This window comes from Pongo pygmaeus, chromosome 9 (assembly GCF_028885625.2).
Source record: "Pongo pygmaeus isolate AG05252 chromosome 9, NHGRI_mPonPyg2-v2.0_pri, whole genome shotgun sequence".
In the NCBI taxonomy this organism is placed as follows: domain Eukaryota; kingdom Metazoa; phylum Chordata; class Mammalia; order Primates; family Hominidae; genus Pongo; species Pongo pygmaeus.
The window spans coordinates 124,819,114-124,837,376 of NC_072382.2; the positions used below are offsets into that span (position 1 = coordinate 124,819,114).

Sequence of the window (18,263 nt, forward strand, 5' to 3'; positions counted from 1 at the left end):
ATGTCTTATTAAATGGAATGATTTAGCGTTTATATATTTAAAGCTCAGAATATGATAAAGGTCCTGTCTCCACCACTTTAAATGCACAGGGTTTCAAATCACACATAAGATCTAAAATTAAAGTTTGGTTGCATGGGACTGCAGTGGAGTCTAGAGCCTAGGACTTCTGACTGGATAAAAGGATAATGATGTAACATTTTTGTGTGGCTACCACATGCTAACCTTACCTCATTTAATTCTCACTGTACACCTAAGCGGTAGCAACTTATGATCGTCATTTTGTAAATGAGGAAACTAAGGCACGACTCTGTCTCCCAGAAAAGACGGAGTCTCGCTCTGTCCCCCAGGCTGGAGTGCAGTGGCACGAACTTGGCTCACTGCGACCTCTGCCTCCCAGGTTCAAGCGATTCCCCTGCCTCAGCCTCCCGAGTAGCTGAGACTACAGGTGCATGCCACCACGCCTGGCTACTTTTTGTATTTTAGTAGAGACAGGGTTTCACCACATTGGCCAGGCTGGTCTCAAACTCCTGACTTCAGGTAATCCGCCTGCCTTGGCCTCCCAGAGTGCTGGGATTACAGGCATGAGCAACCACGCCTGGCATGTTTTTTTGTTTGTTTGTTTGTTTTTGTTTTTATGTGGAGTCTAACTGTCATCCAGGCTGGAGTGCAGTGCTGTGGTCTTGGCTCACTGCAACCTCCGCCTCCTGGGTTCAAGCCATTCTCCTGCCTCAGCCTCCCAGGTAGCTGGGATTAGAGGCCCGCACCACCACCACGCCCTGCTAATTTTTGTATTTTTAGTAGGGACGGGGTTTCCCCATATTGGTCAGACCGGTCTCAGGCCTCAAGTGATCTGCCCGCTTCAGCCTCCCAGAGTGCTGGGATTGCAGGAGTGAGCCCCCGTGCTGGCCTCAGTTTTTGAAGAAATTATTTAATAGTTTTGTGGTTTCAGTTGCTTCTGTTGAAAAGTCTCAACCAGCCTAGGCAACATAGTGAGACCCCCCATCTCAAAAAATGAGATGGGAGGATCACTTGAGCTCAAGAGGTGGAGGCTGCAGTGAGCCATGATTGTGCCCCTGCACTCCAGCCTGAGTGACGGAGCAAAACCCTGTCTCAAAAAACAAAAAAAAATGAAAAAAATGTAAGGTTTAGAATTTAATTGAATAATCTGTGTTAGGATTATGTGGTGTACTGTTACTAAATATGCATTTTTTAAAAATTAGTATTAAAGAATAGTAAACTTACAGTCCCTTGCTTCAAAAACTCAGATATTAAAAACAACCCTTCTGGGACCCAGTGACATGACTAAAAGATGCAATATATGTATGCCCTGATTGCCCAAATACTGGAGTGTATGTACTGCATTGCATCAGGGAAATTTGAAACCAGAATGATGAAAGCTGTTATTAATATTTTGATTTCTAACTTTAGCCATGTATAAATTATTGCAACTGGAGAACAGCATACATAAACATAGCTCCAGTATCTTTTTCCTGCATTATGCTTTACCTTCCTAAACCAGATTATATGCTTTAGAACATTCTCATGCCTATTGTATTTCTGGTAGTAGAGCCCTTGCCATTGATGTTTTATTCAATGCTTTATGCAGGGCATCATGCTAAGCATTTCACATATATTCTCTTACATGAGCCTCACAACTATTTTTGGCAGATCATATTGTCCCCATTTTCAGATAAAGAAATTCAGGTTCAAATAGGTCAAATAATTTGCTTAAGATCTCTAGCTGACCCTGAATTTTTCAAAATCAGATTTTATTCCACAGCTTATGCTTCTTACTCAGGCTAGATTGCTTTCTCCTTTCAAACTCTTAGTCATCTTGTTTAGCCCCTGCACTATGGAGAGGAGGTGCTGTATAAAATGCGCTCGTGGCCAGGCACTGTAATCCCAGCATTTTGGGAGGCCAAAGCTGGTAGATGGCTTGAGCCCAGGAGTTCAAGGCCAGCCTGGGCAACATAAGGAGACCCTGTCTCTACAAAAAATACAAAAATTAGCTGGGCATGTTGGCATGTGCCTGTAGTCTCAGGTACTCAGGAGGCTGAGGTGGGAAGATGGTTTGAGCCTGGGAGGTTGAGGCTGCCGTGAGCCGTGATTGTGCCACTGAGCTCCAGCCTGGGCGACAGAGTGAGAGAACCTGTCTCTTAAAGAAAAAAAAAGTGCTCCTTATTATTTTAATTTTTTTTTTTTTTTTTTTTTAAATCTGAGACGGAGTCTCACTCTGTCACCCAGTCTGGAGTGCAATGGTGCAATCTCAGCTCACTGCAGCCTCCCCCTCCTGGGTTCAAGCGATTCTCCTGCCTCAGCCTCCTGAGTAGCTGGGATTACAGGCGCGCACCACCACGCCCGGCTAATTTTTTTTGCATTTTTAGTAGAGATGGGTTTTCGCCATGTTGGTCAGTCTGGTCTTGAACTCCTGACCTCGTGATCCACCCGCCTCGGCCTCCCAAAGTGCTGAGACTTAGGCATGAGCCACTGCGCCCCGCCTATTTTAATTTAAAATTTTTTTCAGAGCAGCTTAATTTTTAAGATTATTTATTTATTTATTTATTTGAGATGGAGTTTCACTTTTGTTGCCCAGGCTGGAGTGCAATGGCGCAATCTCAGCTCACTGCAACCTCCGCCTCCCAGGTTCAAGCAATTCTCCTGCCTCAGCCTCCCAAGTAGCTGGGATTACAGGCATGTGCCACCACGCCCAGCTAATTTTTTCTATTTTTAGTAGAGACGGGGTTTCTCCATGTTGGTCAGGCTGGTCTTGAACTCCTGACCTCAGGTGATCCACCCGCCTCAGCCTCCCAAAGTGCTGGGATGACAGGCGTGAGCCACCGCACCTGGCTAATTTTTAAGATTTTTTTTTGGCTGGGTGCGGTGGCTCACGCCTGTCATCCCAGCACTTTGGGAGGCCAAGGCAGGAGGATCACAAGGTCAAGAGATCGAGACTATTCTGGCCAACATGCTGAAACCCTGTTTCTACTAAAAATACAAAAATTAGCTGGGCATGGTGGCACGCTCCTCTAGTCCCAGCTTCTCAGGAGGCTGAGGCAGGAGAATCACTTGAACCCAGGAGGTGGAGGCTGCAGTGAGCCGAGATCACACCACTGCACTCCAGCCTGGCAACAGAGCAAGACTCCGTCTCAAAAAAAAAAAAAATTTTTTTTGTTTGTTTTCCTTTTGCAGAGATGGGGTCTTACTGTATTGCCCAAGCTGGTCTCAAACTCCTGGACTCGAGCGATCCTCCTGCTTTGGCCTCCCAAAGTGCTAGGTTTACAGGCAAGAGCCGCTGTGCCTGGCCCTAATTTTTAAATTGTTTTACTAATTGAAGTCTTTAGCAGAGCTGCTTACAAGTAGCCAAACTCATTGAGTTTTCCTTTTTTATAACTTACTTTTCCATCCACAAGTGGTAACAAAAACATATGATATAAAAGATGACAGAGGGCTGGGTACAGTGGCTCACGCCTATAATCCTAGCACTTTGGGAGGCTGGCGGATCACCTGAGGTCAGGAGTTGGAGACCAGCCTGGCTAACATGGTGAAAGCCCATCTCTACTAAAAATACAAAAATTAGCCAGGCGTGGTGGTGTGCGCCTGTAGTCCCAGCTACTCGGGATGCTGAGGCAGGAGAATCGCTTGAACCCAGGAGGCGGAGGTTGCAGCAGTGAACTAAGATCACACCACTGCACTCCAGCCTGGGCAACAGAGTGAGACTACGTCTCCAAAAAAAAAAAAAAAAAAAAAGAAGCAAATAATTGTAAACATAATTACTAAACACGGGGTCCTTGAACTGTATTTTTTTTTTTTTTTTTTTTTTGAGAGAGTCTTGCTGTGTCACTTAGGCTGGGGTAGAGTGGTACGATCTCCGCTTACTGCAACCTCCACCTCCCGGGTTCAAGTGATTGACCTGCCTCAGCCTCCCGAGTAGTTGGGACCACAGGCATGTGCCACCACGCCTGGCTAATTTTTGTATTTTTAGTAGAGATGGAGTTTCACCATCGTGGCCAGGCTGGTCTTGAACTCTTGACCTCAAGTGATCCACCTACCTCAGCCTCCCAAAGTGTTGGAATTACAGGCGTGAGCCATGGCCCCCAGCCTACATTTTAAATAAATTGATATGACTGTATCATCTTTGAAGAATCAACTGTACCTATTATTTTGTAGTTTCAATGCACCTTATCTTTTTGCCTCTCAGAAGATTGGACAGATTTAATCTTGATGTGCTCAAGATACTCTGTGCTTAACATTCAACAAAAATTACATGATCTAAGCCCATCATTACCATATAAAGACAAATCAGGCAATTATAAAGTTGGGAATTGTATCTTGTTTTGCAGAACAAGGGAAAACTAAAGGATTTGGACTTGTGTGAGTGAGCTAAGTGTGTCCCAAGTATGGTGAACAGCTTTAGGTCAAGGAAGAAAGCAAAGAGAAAAGAAAGCCTATAGTTGAGTGTAAAGGTTTGAGGATTTCAGGAGGGAAGATGATGATGAATCAGGATCTGTCAGTTGTGATGGAATATATTAACAGTGGCTGGGTTTAAATCCTGGCTCCAGGGCCGGGCGCAGTGGCTCATGCCTGTAATCCCAGCACTCGAAGGCTGAGGTGGGCGGATCACGAGGTCAGGAGATCGAGACCATCCTGGCTAACGGTGAAACCCCGTCTCTACTAAAAACACAAAAAATTAGCCAGGCGTGGTGGCAGGCGCCTGTAGTCCCAGCTACTCGAGTGGCTGAGGCAGGAGAATGGCGTGAACCCGGGAGGCGGAGCTTGCAGTGAGCCGAGATTGTGCCACTGCACTCCAGCCTGGGCGACAGAGCTAGACTCGGTCTCAAAATAAAAATAAAAGTAAAAATAAATCCTGGCTCTACTACTGACTTAACCTCTTTGAGCCTTACATTTCTCACTTGTAGAATGTGAATACAGATATTTCCTTATAGGGTTGATGTGAGTATGAAATTGAGACAAAATGTATAATGTACTTAGCGTGACTGGCACACGATGACTCAGTAAGTGATGATTGCTATTACCGCTGTTATTTTACAATGACCTCTGTGAAGTTTTTTCCAGATGTATTTGAATCTCTTAGTGCATACTTTTCAGATTTATTTGAACCCCTTAGTGTGTGCTTCTCTGTTGGCACTTCACCTAGGCACAAAATACTTGCTTAGTAATTATTATTTCGTTAATTTTGATAAATCCTTAAGGACAGCAACTCTCTTGGTATCCCCTGTGCAACTTATACCTAGCATCTTGCCTTGTGAGAGAAAAAAGTAATTGGTAAATTCGTGACTGAAATTGATAAATAATAGATCATATTCAGTCTGAGTTCTTCTGTTCTTCTGTTGGCAGCAAGCTGATAAACAAATTTCCAGTCCAGGTTATATGAGCTTCAGCTTCTCCTACAGTATCACTTTTACTTGTTTATTTTTTAATTGCTGATACAGATGCATCCATAATAAATATTTGGTTTTTATGATGCTGAAACACAGTCCCAATTACAAGGAACTTAGAAATTAAAACTGAAACTGAAATATAAACAGCTTAACACCAGAAGGAAGCAAAACTATATATGTCTTTTTGCAACAGCAGTTCCGAAATTGTTTTTATACACTGTAACAACAAAGGTACCAACTTCCTTATTTCACAAATTTAAGTTTGGTTTATATATTTTATTGACATGGTTACTCAACATCCACATCATTCCATCTGCATCTTCTTCTACAAACAGTTTTTCTTCTACTATTTGGTTATTTCTCCTTTTTTTGTTTCCTATTTCAGAATCAAATTTATTTTACTTGCAAAGTCAGTGGAATATGGTTTGGAACCAGTAGGGCCTCTAACTTAAGCCCAGAACCTGTCAAAGAGAAGTGCAGTATCATTGCTAAGACTTGAACAGTTTATCTCTCAGAATCTTCAGTTCCTTTGAGTTTCTCAGCTCTTAGTGTAATCTGTTTTATGTGTTTGTTGTAGACTTCCATTATGGATAGATTTCCAAAATAATTTGGGTAGTCAACTGGTATTTTAGCATTCTGGTAACTAACATGTTTAAAAATCTAAGGCTGTTTTTCATGCAAAGGAGACTGATTTTTGCTTTCAAAAGCATAGGCAGGAAACCTTAGGTTCAAAGGTAGTAAATAATGATGAGCAAATTGCTAGTGATGATAACAGCTGCAGCTTCCGTAGTGTATTTGTTTGGCTCAGGTACTCTAGAAATGAGAATTCTTAGAATTACATAGCAGAAGTGATATGTTGCCTGGATACCACACTACCAGAGGAATAAAAATGTAGTTAGAGTAAGGGGTTTTATATTTTACAATGAGACAGTGTTAGTGTAAGAAGCATTCCAAATACGCCAGTTCTCTTAAACCCATAGCAGACATTTATATGTTAATTCCTCAATGTCTCATTTCCCACCTTTTTTAGAGGAAGACAATACTCAGGCTAAAACTTTCACCCAAGGATAAACTCCTGGGGACTTGACAAGAATTTTGTTTTTTGCACTATGTGACGACACGATTGTGAGAATTAAATATAGGAATGAAAAACCAGAGAAATGGGGCAAAATCCCAGATTAGTCTTTCCTCTTTAAGCATCGGCTTCCCATTTTAGAAACATGCTTTCATCACCACATTCAGCATTAATGTTTTTCTTTCCTCTAACCTGCTCTTCTTTTAAAAAGTATTCTGGGCCGGGCACGGTGGCTCACACCTGTAATCCTAGCACTTTGTGGGGCTGAGGTGGGTGGATCACCTGAGGTCAGGCGTTTGAGACCAGCCTGGTCAACATGGCGAAACCCCATCTCTACTAAAAATACAACAATTAGCTGTATGTGGTGGCGCACACCTATAATCCCAGCTACTTGGGGGACTGAGGAAGAAGAATCGCTTGAACCCGGGAGGTGGAGGTCGCAGTGAGCCGAGATGCGCCACTGCACTCCAGCCTGCATGATGAGAGCAAGACTGCATCTCAAAAAAAAAAGTATTCTGGGCCAGGTGCAGTGGCTTCCAGCACTTTGGGAGGTCAAGGGTGGGCAGGTCACTTGAGGTCAGGAGCTTGAGACAAGCCTGGCCAACATGGAGAAACCCTGTCTCTATCAGAACTCCAAAAATTAGCTGGGTGTGATGGCAGGCACCTGTAATACCAGCTACTCAGGAGGACAAGGCAGGAGAATCGCTTGAACCCGAGAGGCGGAGGCTGCAGTGAGCTGAGATTGTGCCACTGCACTCCAGCCTGGGCAACAGAGCGAGACTTCATCTCAAAAAAAAAAAAGTTTTCTACTCTCCCAGAGGTGATCAGTTGACATTTGTGCTAGGGTCCTTGAAGGGCTGATTCAGGTCCAGCATTTGTGCTATAGGTATTAAGAGTAATCAAAACTATTAAAAAGGCAAGTTATTGTATCGGAGGCTGCTGTTTTCTTTATTTCTCAAACATCTTTCTTCTCCCATTCATCAGCTCTTCAGCAGCTATCCTGGTGAGTTATTTTTGCTAAATCTTTCCAAGATACAACCAAAATTTTAGCAGGCACTAGCTCAGCCCTCTCCTGCCACCCACTAATTATTCTCATCTCTTCCCTAAATATTAGTACCCTTTTCTTCCAGCCCAGAGCTAAACTTCTGGAGGCCGAGCCTGGGAAAATACTGAATTTCTCTCATTTTTCACTTTTAGGAGGGAACGATTATGGCATATACTTGCAGTGCCATTAGAAGCGTTGGCAATCCCTGATCTTTTTGATAATTTAAGGCTTAGAATCATCAAAAGTTCCAGGTTCTCATCCTTCTAAAATGGAAGAAATGGAGGAAGTTCCAAGTGTGGTACAATACTGAACTTTCTTTTATCCTTCCTTGATTTTTTTTTTTTTTTTTTGAGATGGAGTCTTGCTCTGTCACCCAGGCTGGAGTGCAATGGCACAATCTTGGCTCACTGCAACCTCCACCTGCTGGATTTTCCTACAGGTGCCTGGCACCACGCCCAGCTACCTTCCTTGACATATTAAGAGAAAACTGATCTAATCTCCCTTTCTAGTCCGCCCAGTCTTGCAATTCTGGTTTCACATTTTCTCAGAAAGAAGAGACTATAATGGAATGTTGGGTAATCTTTCAGCATTCCTAGATCCCTTTTTCTCTAGAAGAATTCTTTCTAAGGACGTTGATAAATGACATGTTGTATTTTCTCCTTCCAGAAATATCTAGCAGGAAAGTCCTTAGAGGCATCTGATTTGAGGGGAAATCCACAATTGCTCCATTATATATTTCTAATGTTTGTCACCAGTCCTCATAACATCATGAAGATGGAAAGCTCTTCACAATCCTGTCACAAATTTTCGTCTCCTTTCATAGTTATTTTGGGCTCAGTACAAGTAGTGAGATTAGTATAGAGTGGCAGAAACTCATTCACTCTTCTCCATCTCCCACTATTTCAACTCCCCTTGAAATTAATATCCAAACCTTATGACAAATGAAGTTAAGTCAGAATAGAAGACACATGTTTCCTTTTTTGGAGTTTCTTAGAAGTGGTTAGCTCAGTACATGGTGCAGACAGGTGTAATAAGGCTGTGGGTTCTGCTTGACTGTCTGAATAACTGTAATAATCCAATAAGTTTGCAGAAATGCATAGAAAAATTACAAACAGCATCCCATTTCCTCTTGAAAATTGTGAATCAAAGCACTGATACAAAATATCCCACATTAAAAGTTTTAGGTATATTCACCTCACCTTTCCCCAACCTTCTCACCACAGGTCCTGGTCAACAAATAGATTTGGACTCCTGTTTTCCCTTACTCTGGTCTAAAGGCACAATAAGATGCCTTTTTGGAGATGAATCAGCTTACATCCTTTTGCTTGTTTGGTATCGTATAAGGAAAGTGCTCATCTGAATCTGTTCCGTGCAATGCTCACTGCTACTTAAATGACCTCTCATCTGGTTGTGTGGCTGGTGACTTGAGCTCCAATGACTAGAAGAGTCCAAAGACCCTGACTCCTAGGAAAGCGTGGGAGTCAAGTCGATTGTAATTCAGACCGTTTGGAAGGCTCTGCTCTGGCTGGGGATCATGCTGGGTGTGGTTTCTGCTTTGGTCAGCGTAGCATGGTGGACTTTCTTTGGTTCAGAACCTCTCACCTCTGGCCCCACTAGACTGTATGCCTGGGTGGCCAGCCCTGGCTGGGGTGCTGCGTCAGTTGACAGTGTCCGCTGGCTGCGTGAGGCACTATTTGCTGTGGAGCGAGTGGAGGAAGAACCAGAGCGTGAGCTCCGAGAGCCTGAGGAAGAGGAGCTGGGTTTCACAAGACGGGCTTTCGGAGCTTCAGCATCTTCTCTGAGGAGAAAAAACAGCAAAGATAAACTTAACACTGGCAGATCTGTGATTGCTTCCAGTATGATTGCTTCCTTCTGAGGTTTCCCAAGCTGTAAACCTCAGATCATACCATCGGAAGGCAACCATTTAGGGTCATAGGTACTTCCTCGTATCTTAAGACTTAATGCTTGGCTCACACAAATGTGTATTTTGTTAGCCCACAGGTCAACTCTATTATACTGGGGAGGATAGGATCTTACCATTGAGATGGTCTAGACAGCACTCCTCCTGATTTAGGGTTTGTCTGCATAAACCCTTTCATGACCTATAGGCTATGCCCATTCTTCATTGTATGCCCATTATGAGTAGAAGTGAATCAGAAGTAATGTAAATTGAACTGTTTTATGTATATACCTATGTACATACTTTTTTTTGTGTGTGTGAGACATGCTCTTTCTCTGTCACCCAGGCTGGAGTACAGAGGTGCAATCATGGCTCACTGTAGTCTCAAACTGCTGGGCTAAAGTCATCCTCCTGTCTCAGCCTCCTGAGTAGCTGGGACTACAAGCGTGGGCCACCATGCCTGGTTATTTATTTATTTATTTTTCTTTTGTAAAGATGGAGTCTAACTATGTTGACAAGGCTGGTTTCAAACTCCTGGCCTCAAGTAATCCTCCTCCCAAAGTGCTGGGATTACAGGCATGAGCTACCACGCCCAGCCTAATTTAACTTTTAAGTGTTTGTTGAGGATAAGATAGTTTCACAATAAAGTCCAGGTAAACCATACCCTCTGTCCCTAGGCTGGAACTTCCTACCTACCAGCATAATCCTTTTAACAGATTCATGGTTAAGAGAAAACTGGGAACATTTATGTTGGCTGGTCACTATAGTGCTGGCCCTAAAACAGAAGCCCCCTAAAAGTGGGGATTTGAGAGGTTTACCGAATTTCATTAGGTCTCTCTTCTTCCTCATATCTTTCTTTGTCTTTCCTTCGGATTAGCAGCCACACCAAGAGGAAAATCAGCAGGGCTCCAGCCACTATGCCTGTCACTGCTCCTGCAACCATGCCGATGCTTTGTACATCTATTTTCTCAGAAGCAAAAGCACAAGTAAAACCAAACATAAGCTAGGAAATACGTTATTAACTCAAAAAACATAAGCTCTGGACAGAATGAGTATTTCCAGGTTTTTTTTTTTTTTGAGACGGAGTTTCACTCTTGTTGCCCAGGCTGGGGTGTAATGGCATGATCTCGGCTCATGGCAACCTCCACCTCCTGGGTTCAAGTGATTCTCCTGCCTCAACCTCTTGAGTAGCTGGGATCACAGGCGTGCGCCACCACGCCCAGCTAATTTTGTATTTTTAGTAGAAACGGGATTTCTCTATGTTGGTCAGGCTGGTGGCAAACTCCTGACCTCAGGTGATCCACCCGACTCAGCCTCCGAAAGTGCTGGGCTTACAGGCAGAAGCCACCGCGCCGACCTCCAGGTCTTTATGTCTATCTTCCCGAGTAGTACTGCATTACTCTCTCTTATTGTATGACCAACCCTCTTGATATATTTGCAGTTGCAGTTACTGAATCACAGACTTCGCCAGCAAGTGGCCAGGGTTTTTGTTTGTCTGTTTGTTTGTTTGTTTTGAGACGGAGTCTCGCTGTGTCCCCCAGACTGGAGTGCAGTGTCGCGATCTCGGCTCACTGCAAGCTCCGCTTCCCGGGTTCACACCATTCTCCTGCTTCAACCTCCCGAGTCGCTGGGACTATAGACGCCCGCCACCACACCCGGCTAATTTTTTTGTAGTTTTAGTAGAGACGGGGTTTCACCGTGTTAGCCAGGATGGTCTTGACCACCTGACCTCGTGATCCGCCCGCCTCGTTCTCCCAAATTGCTGGGATTACAGGAGTGAGCCACCGCACGCAACCAAGTGGCCATGTTTTAGTGAATAAGTCTGGGTGGGTTCAGATGATAAAACTGGGCTGGGAGAGTAATCATACCATGTCTGAAGATTTGTCAGCCTTAATAGGATAACATTTGGGCATTCCTCTGGCTCTGCCGACTTCCTTGTTTTCTGTAACATCTCTCTTCTCCCACCAGTCATATAAAAGGGAATGTAAGAAAAATTTTTTGGCTGGGCACAGTGCCTCAGGCCTGTAATCCCAGCACTTTGGGAGGCTGATGTGGGCGGATCACTTGAGGTCAGGAGTTCGAGACCGGCCTGGCCAACATGGCAAAACCCCGTCTCTACTAAAAATACAAAAATGATCTGGGCATGGTGGCGCACGCCTATAATGCCAGCTACTCAGGAGGTTAAGGCAGGAGAATCACTTGAACCTGGGAGGCAGAGGTTGTAGTGAGCCGAGATCACGCTACTGCACTCCAGCGAGACTCTGTCTCAAAAAAAAAAAAAAAAGAAAGAAAAATTGAGTAGAATAAAAGTTGATTTTTAAAAAAGGAATATAACCTATAATGTTAGACTCTGTGGAATTTGACGTTGGATCCTAGAATTTAAGAAGTTAAGGTAAATACAATTTGTAGTTTAGTAATACACACTTTTTCTTATACCAAATATTTATTTCAGTGCCTACCCTGAGCCAGGCACAGTTATAGGCACTGTTGAAGACCAGCAAGTTTTCTGCTTTTGTTGAGTTTTCATTCCAGAAGGGGAAAACAGATAAACAAGTAAATAAAGATAATTTCAGATAATGGATAAATTCCATGAAGGCAAAATTGGATGAGTGAATTTTAGAGGGGTAATGGAGGGATACCACTTAAGTTTGGGTGATCAAGACTTTGAGGAGGTGACATTCGAGTTGAGGCATATATGATATAAAGGACGATCTTGTGATTATCTAGAAACAGAGCATTCCAGGCAGAAAACAGCAAGTACAATTAATGTGAGTGGGTCTGGAGCATAGTAAGCAAGGGAAAGTAGAGGGAGATGAGGTCCAGAGACAGGAAAGGACCAGCCCACATAGGCCATGGCAAAGATTTTAATGTGAGAGCAATAAAAGAGTAACACAATCTGAATTATATCTGAGACAGTACACCATGGCTGCTCTAGGGAAAATAAATAGTGGAGAAGTAGGAAAGAAAGCAGGGACATTGGCTACGAGGCGTATAATAGTGCAGGCTAGAGATGATGATGGATTAGGCTAGGATGAAAGCAATGTATATAGAAACAAGTACATGGATATTGCCTATATTTTGGATGCCTAATCAACAGAATTTGCTATTTATTCTTTTTTTTTTTTTTTTTTTTTTTTGAGACGGAGTTTCGCTCTTGTTGCCCAGGCTGGAGTGCAATGGTGGGATCTCGGCTCACTGCAACCTCCACGTCCTGGGTTCAAGTGATTCTCCTTCCTCAGTTTCCTGAGTAGCTGAGATTACCAGCGCACACCACCATGGCTGGCTAATTATTGTATTTTTAGTAGAGACAGGGTTTCACCATGTCCGCCAGGCTGGTTTCGAACTCCTGATCTCAGGTGATCCACCCACCTTGGCCTCCCAAAGTGCTGGGATTTCAGGCGTGAGCCGCTGCACCCAGCCTATTTATTCGTATAAAAACAAAATGATATAATTATTTATTTATTTTTAAGATAGAGTTTTGCTCTTGTTGCCCAGGCTGGAATGCAATGGCGCGATCTCAGCTTACCGCAACCTCTGCCTCCCGGGTTCAAGCGATTCTCCTGCCTCAACTTCCCGAGTAGCTGGGATTACAGGCATGCACCACCACACCTGGCTAATTTTGTATTTTTAGTAGAGATGGGATTTCTCCATGTTTGTCAGGCTGGTCTCAAACTCCTGACCTCAGGTGATCTGCCCACCTCCATCAAAGTGTTGGGGTTACAGGTGTGAGCCACATGCCCAGCCAAAATTTTATTTTTTAAAGAAATTGAACTTTGGATATTTTTATTTAAGGTCTCAAAGGAATGGAGTTATTTTACCTGAGTAATTTCAAATAGAGAATGCTGTTTTCCCCACTGCCCCAGCTCCAGGACACGTAATCTAGATGGATTGTCTGTTAATGGAAATTTAAATCACTTTCAATTTTTCACAATTGAAAATAATATATCTCTGGGTGCTGTGGCTCACACCTGTAATCTCTGCACTTTGGGAAGCTGAGGCGGGTGGATCACTTGATGCCAGGAGTTCGAGACCAGCCTGGCCAACATGGTAAGACCCTGACTCTACTAAAAATGCAAAAATCAGCTGGGCGTGGTGTGCAGGCCTGTAATCCCAGCTCCTCAGGAGGCTGAGGCAGGAGAAGTGCTTGAACCTGGGAGGCGGAGGTTGCAGTGAGCAGAGATCGCACCATTGCACTCCAGCCTGTGCAACAAGAGTGAAACTCCGTCTCAAAAAAAAAGAAAAGAAAAATCATTATTTTCCATATGTATTTGGACACTTGGGGCATGTCTCTAAAAGATAAATCCACAGAAATATTACTGGATAAAATGGAATGCACTTTTGCATCTGAAATAAAATGAATGACTAATTGTATAGTTATACAATGAAATACTATAGAACAATGAAAAATAACATACTCTAGCTATAAGCAACAACAATGATGAGTCGCAAAAATATAATGGGAAATGAAAGAAACCAGACACAGTGGAATGATTCCACTTATTTAAAGTTTTGAGACAGGAAAAGTAATCCATAAAGTTAGAAACCTGGATTATGGAGAGGTAGCAGGAGTTAGAAACAGGTTCTTTTTTTTGAGCCAGAGTCTCTCACTCTGTTGTCCAGGCTGGAGTGCAGTGGCACGATCTCGGCTCACTGCAACTTCTGTCTCTCAGGTTCAAGTGATTTTCCCACCTCAGCCTCCCGAGTAGCTGGGATTACAGGTGTGCACCACCATCCCCAGCTAAGTTTTGTATTTTTTTTTTTCTTTTTTGAGACAGAGTCTTGCTCTGTCGCCCAGGCTGGAGTGCAGTGGCGGGATCTCGGCTCACTGCAAGCTCCGCCTCCGGGTTCACGCCATTCTCCTGCCTCAGCCTCCCGAGTAGCTGGGACTACAGGCGCCCACCACCACGCCCAGCTAATTTTTTGTATTTTTAGTAGAGATGGGGTTTCACCGTGTTAGCCAGGATGGTCTCGATCTCCTGACCTCGTGATCCACCCACCTTGGCCTCCCAAAGTGCTGGGATTACAGGCGTGAGCCACCGCGCCTGGCAAGTTTTGTATTTTTAGTAGAGCTGGGGTTTTGGCATGTTGGTCAGGCTGGTCTCAAACTCCTGACCTCAGGTGATGTGCCCAGGTTGGCCTCCCAGAGTGCTGGGATTACAGGCATGAGCCACTGTGCCTGGCCAGAAACAGGTTCCTAATCATGATACTGGTTACACAGTTATCTTCACTTTTGAAAATCTATCAAGTTGTACACTTATCCTTCTTCTTTGCATAAGTTTTACTTTAACATATTTACCCCTCAGAAATCTATAGATAAATCTAAATTGTGCTACCAATGTATATGTTAGTCAAAAATGTAAAAGCACCTGTTTCCTCATAACCTTTCTAATATAGATTCTACAATTTTTATATTTACTAAACTGATAGCTTAAAATTAAAAGGGTGATATTTTTTTCTCAACCTAGTGGGGAAAAAAGGATTTTGGGGGGCCTCTTTATTTATGTTTATTGACCATTTTTTATTTCTTTTCCAGAAAACTGCCTGTTACTTTTTTTGTTTTGTTCTGTTTTTGAGACGGAGTGTCCCTCTGTCACCCAGGCTGGAGTGCAGTGGCCTGATCTCAGCTCACTGCAACCTCCGCCTCCTGGGGTCAAGCGATTCTCCTACCTCAGCCTCCCAAGTAGCTGGGATTACAGGCATGCCCAGCTAATTTTTTGTGTGTGTTTTAGTAGAGACGGGGTTTCACCATGCTGGCCAGGCTGGTCTCGATCTCCTGACTTCGTGAGGCCCGCCTCGACCTCCCAAAGTGCTGGGATTACAGGCGTGAGCCACTGCACCCAGCCTGACTGTTGTGTTTTTAAGAAAAATTATTGAAACTTGGAAATAGACAAAAGAAGTACAGAGCTTGGCAATTTACAACTCTGTAAGGGCAACTTGTAGACCTCTGTCTAGTAGAGATGGAAATAATTTCTCCACCAGTTAAACAGCTGACCCCAGGAATTATAGTCTGCGACTTTGTAGCTCGATGTCTAATCCAGCAATCTGTTAATAGTAATAATAGCTAGTGATACTGAACACCCACCATGTGTGAAGCCCTGTTCCTAGGCTTGCCTGGTGTTGGATGATCTGCCTCTGAAATGGCTCATTCATATGGCTGTTGGCTGGAGGCCTCAGTTTCCTCACTTAAAATAAAACATAAAACATGGGCCTCTATATAAGGCTCTTAAAGCGGCTGGCTTCCCATAAAGTGAGTGATCTAAGAGAGAGAGGATCTGAGTGATCTGAGATCTAAGAGATCTATCATCTAAGAAAGCAAGCTGCAGTGCTTTTGCAGATGCAACATACCATCACTTCTGCTGTATTATACTCATCAGAAGTGAGTCACTAAGTTCAGATCATACTCAAAAAGAGGAAAATGAAGGTGTACTTTTTATTTTTTTGGAGACAGAGTTTTGCTCTTGTTGCCCAGGCTGGAGTGCAGTGGCGCAATCTAGGCTCACTACAACCTCCACCTCCCGGGTTCGAGTGATTCTCCTGCCCCAGCCTCCCAAGTAGCTGGGATTACGGGCATGTGCCACCACACCCAGCTAATTTTCTATTTTTAGTAGAGACAGGGTTTCACCATGTTGGTCAGGCTGGTCTCGAACTCCCAACTTCAAGTGATCTGCCCGCCTTGGCCTCCCAAAGTGTTGGGATTACAGGTGTGAGCCACTGCGCCTGGACAAAGGTATACCTCTTGAAGGGAGAAGTAGCAAATAATTACATGGACATATTTTTAAAACCACCAGAGTGCAAATTCTAATAAATAGAGTATATAAATACATAATAAAGAACTCTTTCAAATCAGTGAGAAAACAGCTAAACCAAAATAGGCACAGAATGTTGAAGTATAACTTTGAAAAAAGTAAAATACTGATTCTGACAAATTAAAGGTTTTATTTAATTTATTAATAAGGGGGCGCTGGGTGTGGTGGCTCACACCTGTGATCCCGGTACTTTGGGAGGCCGAGGTGGGCGGATCATGAGGTCGGTAGTTCGAGACCAGCCTGGCCAACATAGTGAAACCCGTCTCTACTACTAAAAATACAAGAATTAGCCAGGTGTGGTGGCACGCGCCTGTAGTCCCAGCTACTCGCTACTCGGGAGGCTGAAGCAGGAGAATTGCTTGAACCTGGGAGGTGGAGGTGGCAATGAGCCAAGACCACGCCATTGCACTGCAGCCTGGGTGACAGAGTGAGACTCTGTCTCAAAAACAAACAAACAAAAAACAAACAACAACAAAAAAACAGGGTGGGGGTTAGGAAAATGTTAAAAGTGGTGCAAAGAGCATTTGAGAAATTAGAGACAATTTAACAAAGATGTTATGGAGACAATGTAACAAAGATTAATATCCATGCCCTGCCTCCTTTTATCTTTCAACTTGGTTTATCCTGTCTTTTTTTCAAGACTCAATCTCTAGATGATAAGCCTAGCATACTATTTATTGCACCAAATAAATTTTAACACTGCAAACATGGCTTGTGGATATAGGATTTGGTTCAAAAGTCTGAAGTTACTAAATTGATTAAGGAGAAATTATAATAATAGCTAATGTTACTGAACACCCACTGTATGTCAAGCCCTGTTCCTAGGCAGTTGTAAGTAAATGTGTTCATTTACTAACTTTTCAGAAACACTCTAAGAGGCCAGGTGGCGTTGCGCACGCCTGTAATCCCAGCACTCTGGGAGGTGAAGGGTGGATCGCCTAAGTCCAGGAGTTTGAGACCAGCCTGGCCAATGTGGCAAAACCCTGTCTCTACAAAAATTAGCCAGGTGTGATGGCATGTGCCTGTAATTCCAGCTACTCAGGAGGCTGAGGCAGGAGAGTCGCTTGAACCCGGGAGGCAGAGGCTGCAGTAAGCCAAGATGGCACCACTGCACTCCAGCCTGGGCGACAGAGCAAGACCCTGTCCAGAAAAAAAAAAAAAAAAAGGAAAAAAAGAAAAACTCTGTGAGACAGTTACCTATTATTCTCCTTTATAGATTGGGAAATATGCCTAAGGTACTACAGAGTCAGTGGTAGCTGTGATTGAAATCCAGGCAGTTAATCTGACTCCATGGCTGATGCTCTTAGTCGCCTACTATTGTCTCTCATCCGTACTTGAAGCAAATCAAATTCTTGATTATAACACATGTACACATGTGTGTGTGCACGAGCACATGCACGTATGCACTCACAAACACTCTGTGGAGGGGAGAAATCTCATCTACTTGCCTAGAATGGTAGGTGGCATATAACTAACTAGCTGCACGGTTTTGTTTGTTTTTGTTTTTAGGAATAGTGTTTATTTAGTACTCTCCTGGATATAGTGAATTTCTTTAGGGGGCTGGCTAATTCACATGTTTGTAAATACAGAGTCAACTGATGTGTTTTTGTTTTTTTTGGTTGGAGTCTCGCCCTGTTGTCCAGGCTGGAGTGCAATGGCACCATCTCGGCTCACTGCAACCTCCGCGTCTCAGGTTAAAGCAATTCTCCTGCCTCAGCCTCCTAAGTAGCTGGGATTACAGGCACGCATCAGCACACCTGGCTAATTTTTTTGTATCTTTTAGCAGAGATGGGGTTTCACCATGTTGGTCAGGCTGGTCTTGAACTCCTGACCTCGTGATCTGCCTGCCTCGGCCTCCCGAAGTGCTGGGATTACAGGCGTGAGCCACCGCGCTGGGCTGGTTTTTTTTTTTTTTTTTGAGAGGGAGTCTCGGTCTGTCACCCAGACTGGAGTGCAGTGGCGTGATCTTGGCTTACTGCAACGCAACCTCCGCCTCCCAGATTCAGGAGATTTTCCTGGCTCAGCTTCCTGAGTAGCT

At 43.7% G+C, this 18,263-nt stretch overlaps 1 protein-coding gene across 3 annotated transcripts in view; it reads right to left on the reverse strand.

Moving 5' to 3' along the window:
* Positions 1-5,660: 5,660 nt before the first annotated feature.
* CLMP (CXADR like membrane protein) overlaps positions 5,661-18,263 on the reverse strand; it is a 126,543-nt gene continuing 113,940 nt past the window's right edge. For 2 of the 3 annotated variants that reach the window (XM_063671522.1, XM_054438090.2), the window contains 2 exons: positions 10,238-10,379; positions 5,661-9,317 (listed from right to left, as the gene is read on the reverse strand). In XM_063671522.1, the coding sequence (XP_063527592.1) occupies positions 9,017-9,317; positions 10,238-10,379 (443 nt within the window). In that variant the 3' untranslated portion in view covers positions 5,661-9,016. Of the gene's footprint in view, positions 9,318-10,237; positions 10,387-13,237; positions 13,312-18,263 lie in introns of all 3 variants that reach the window. The other variant, XM_063671521.1, reaches the window with a different exon arrangement.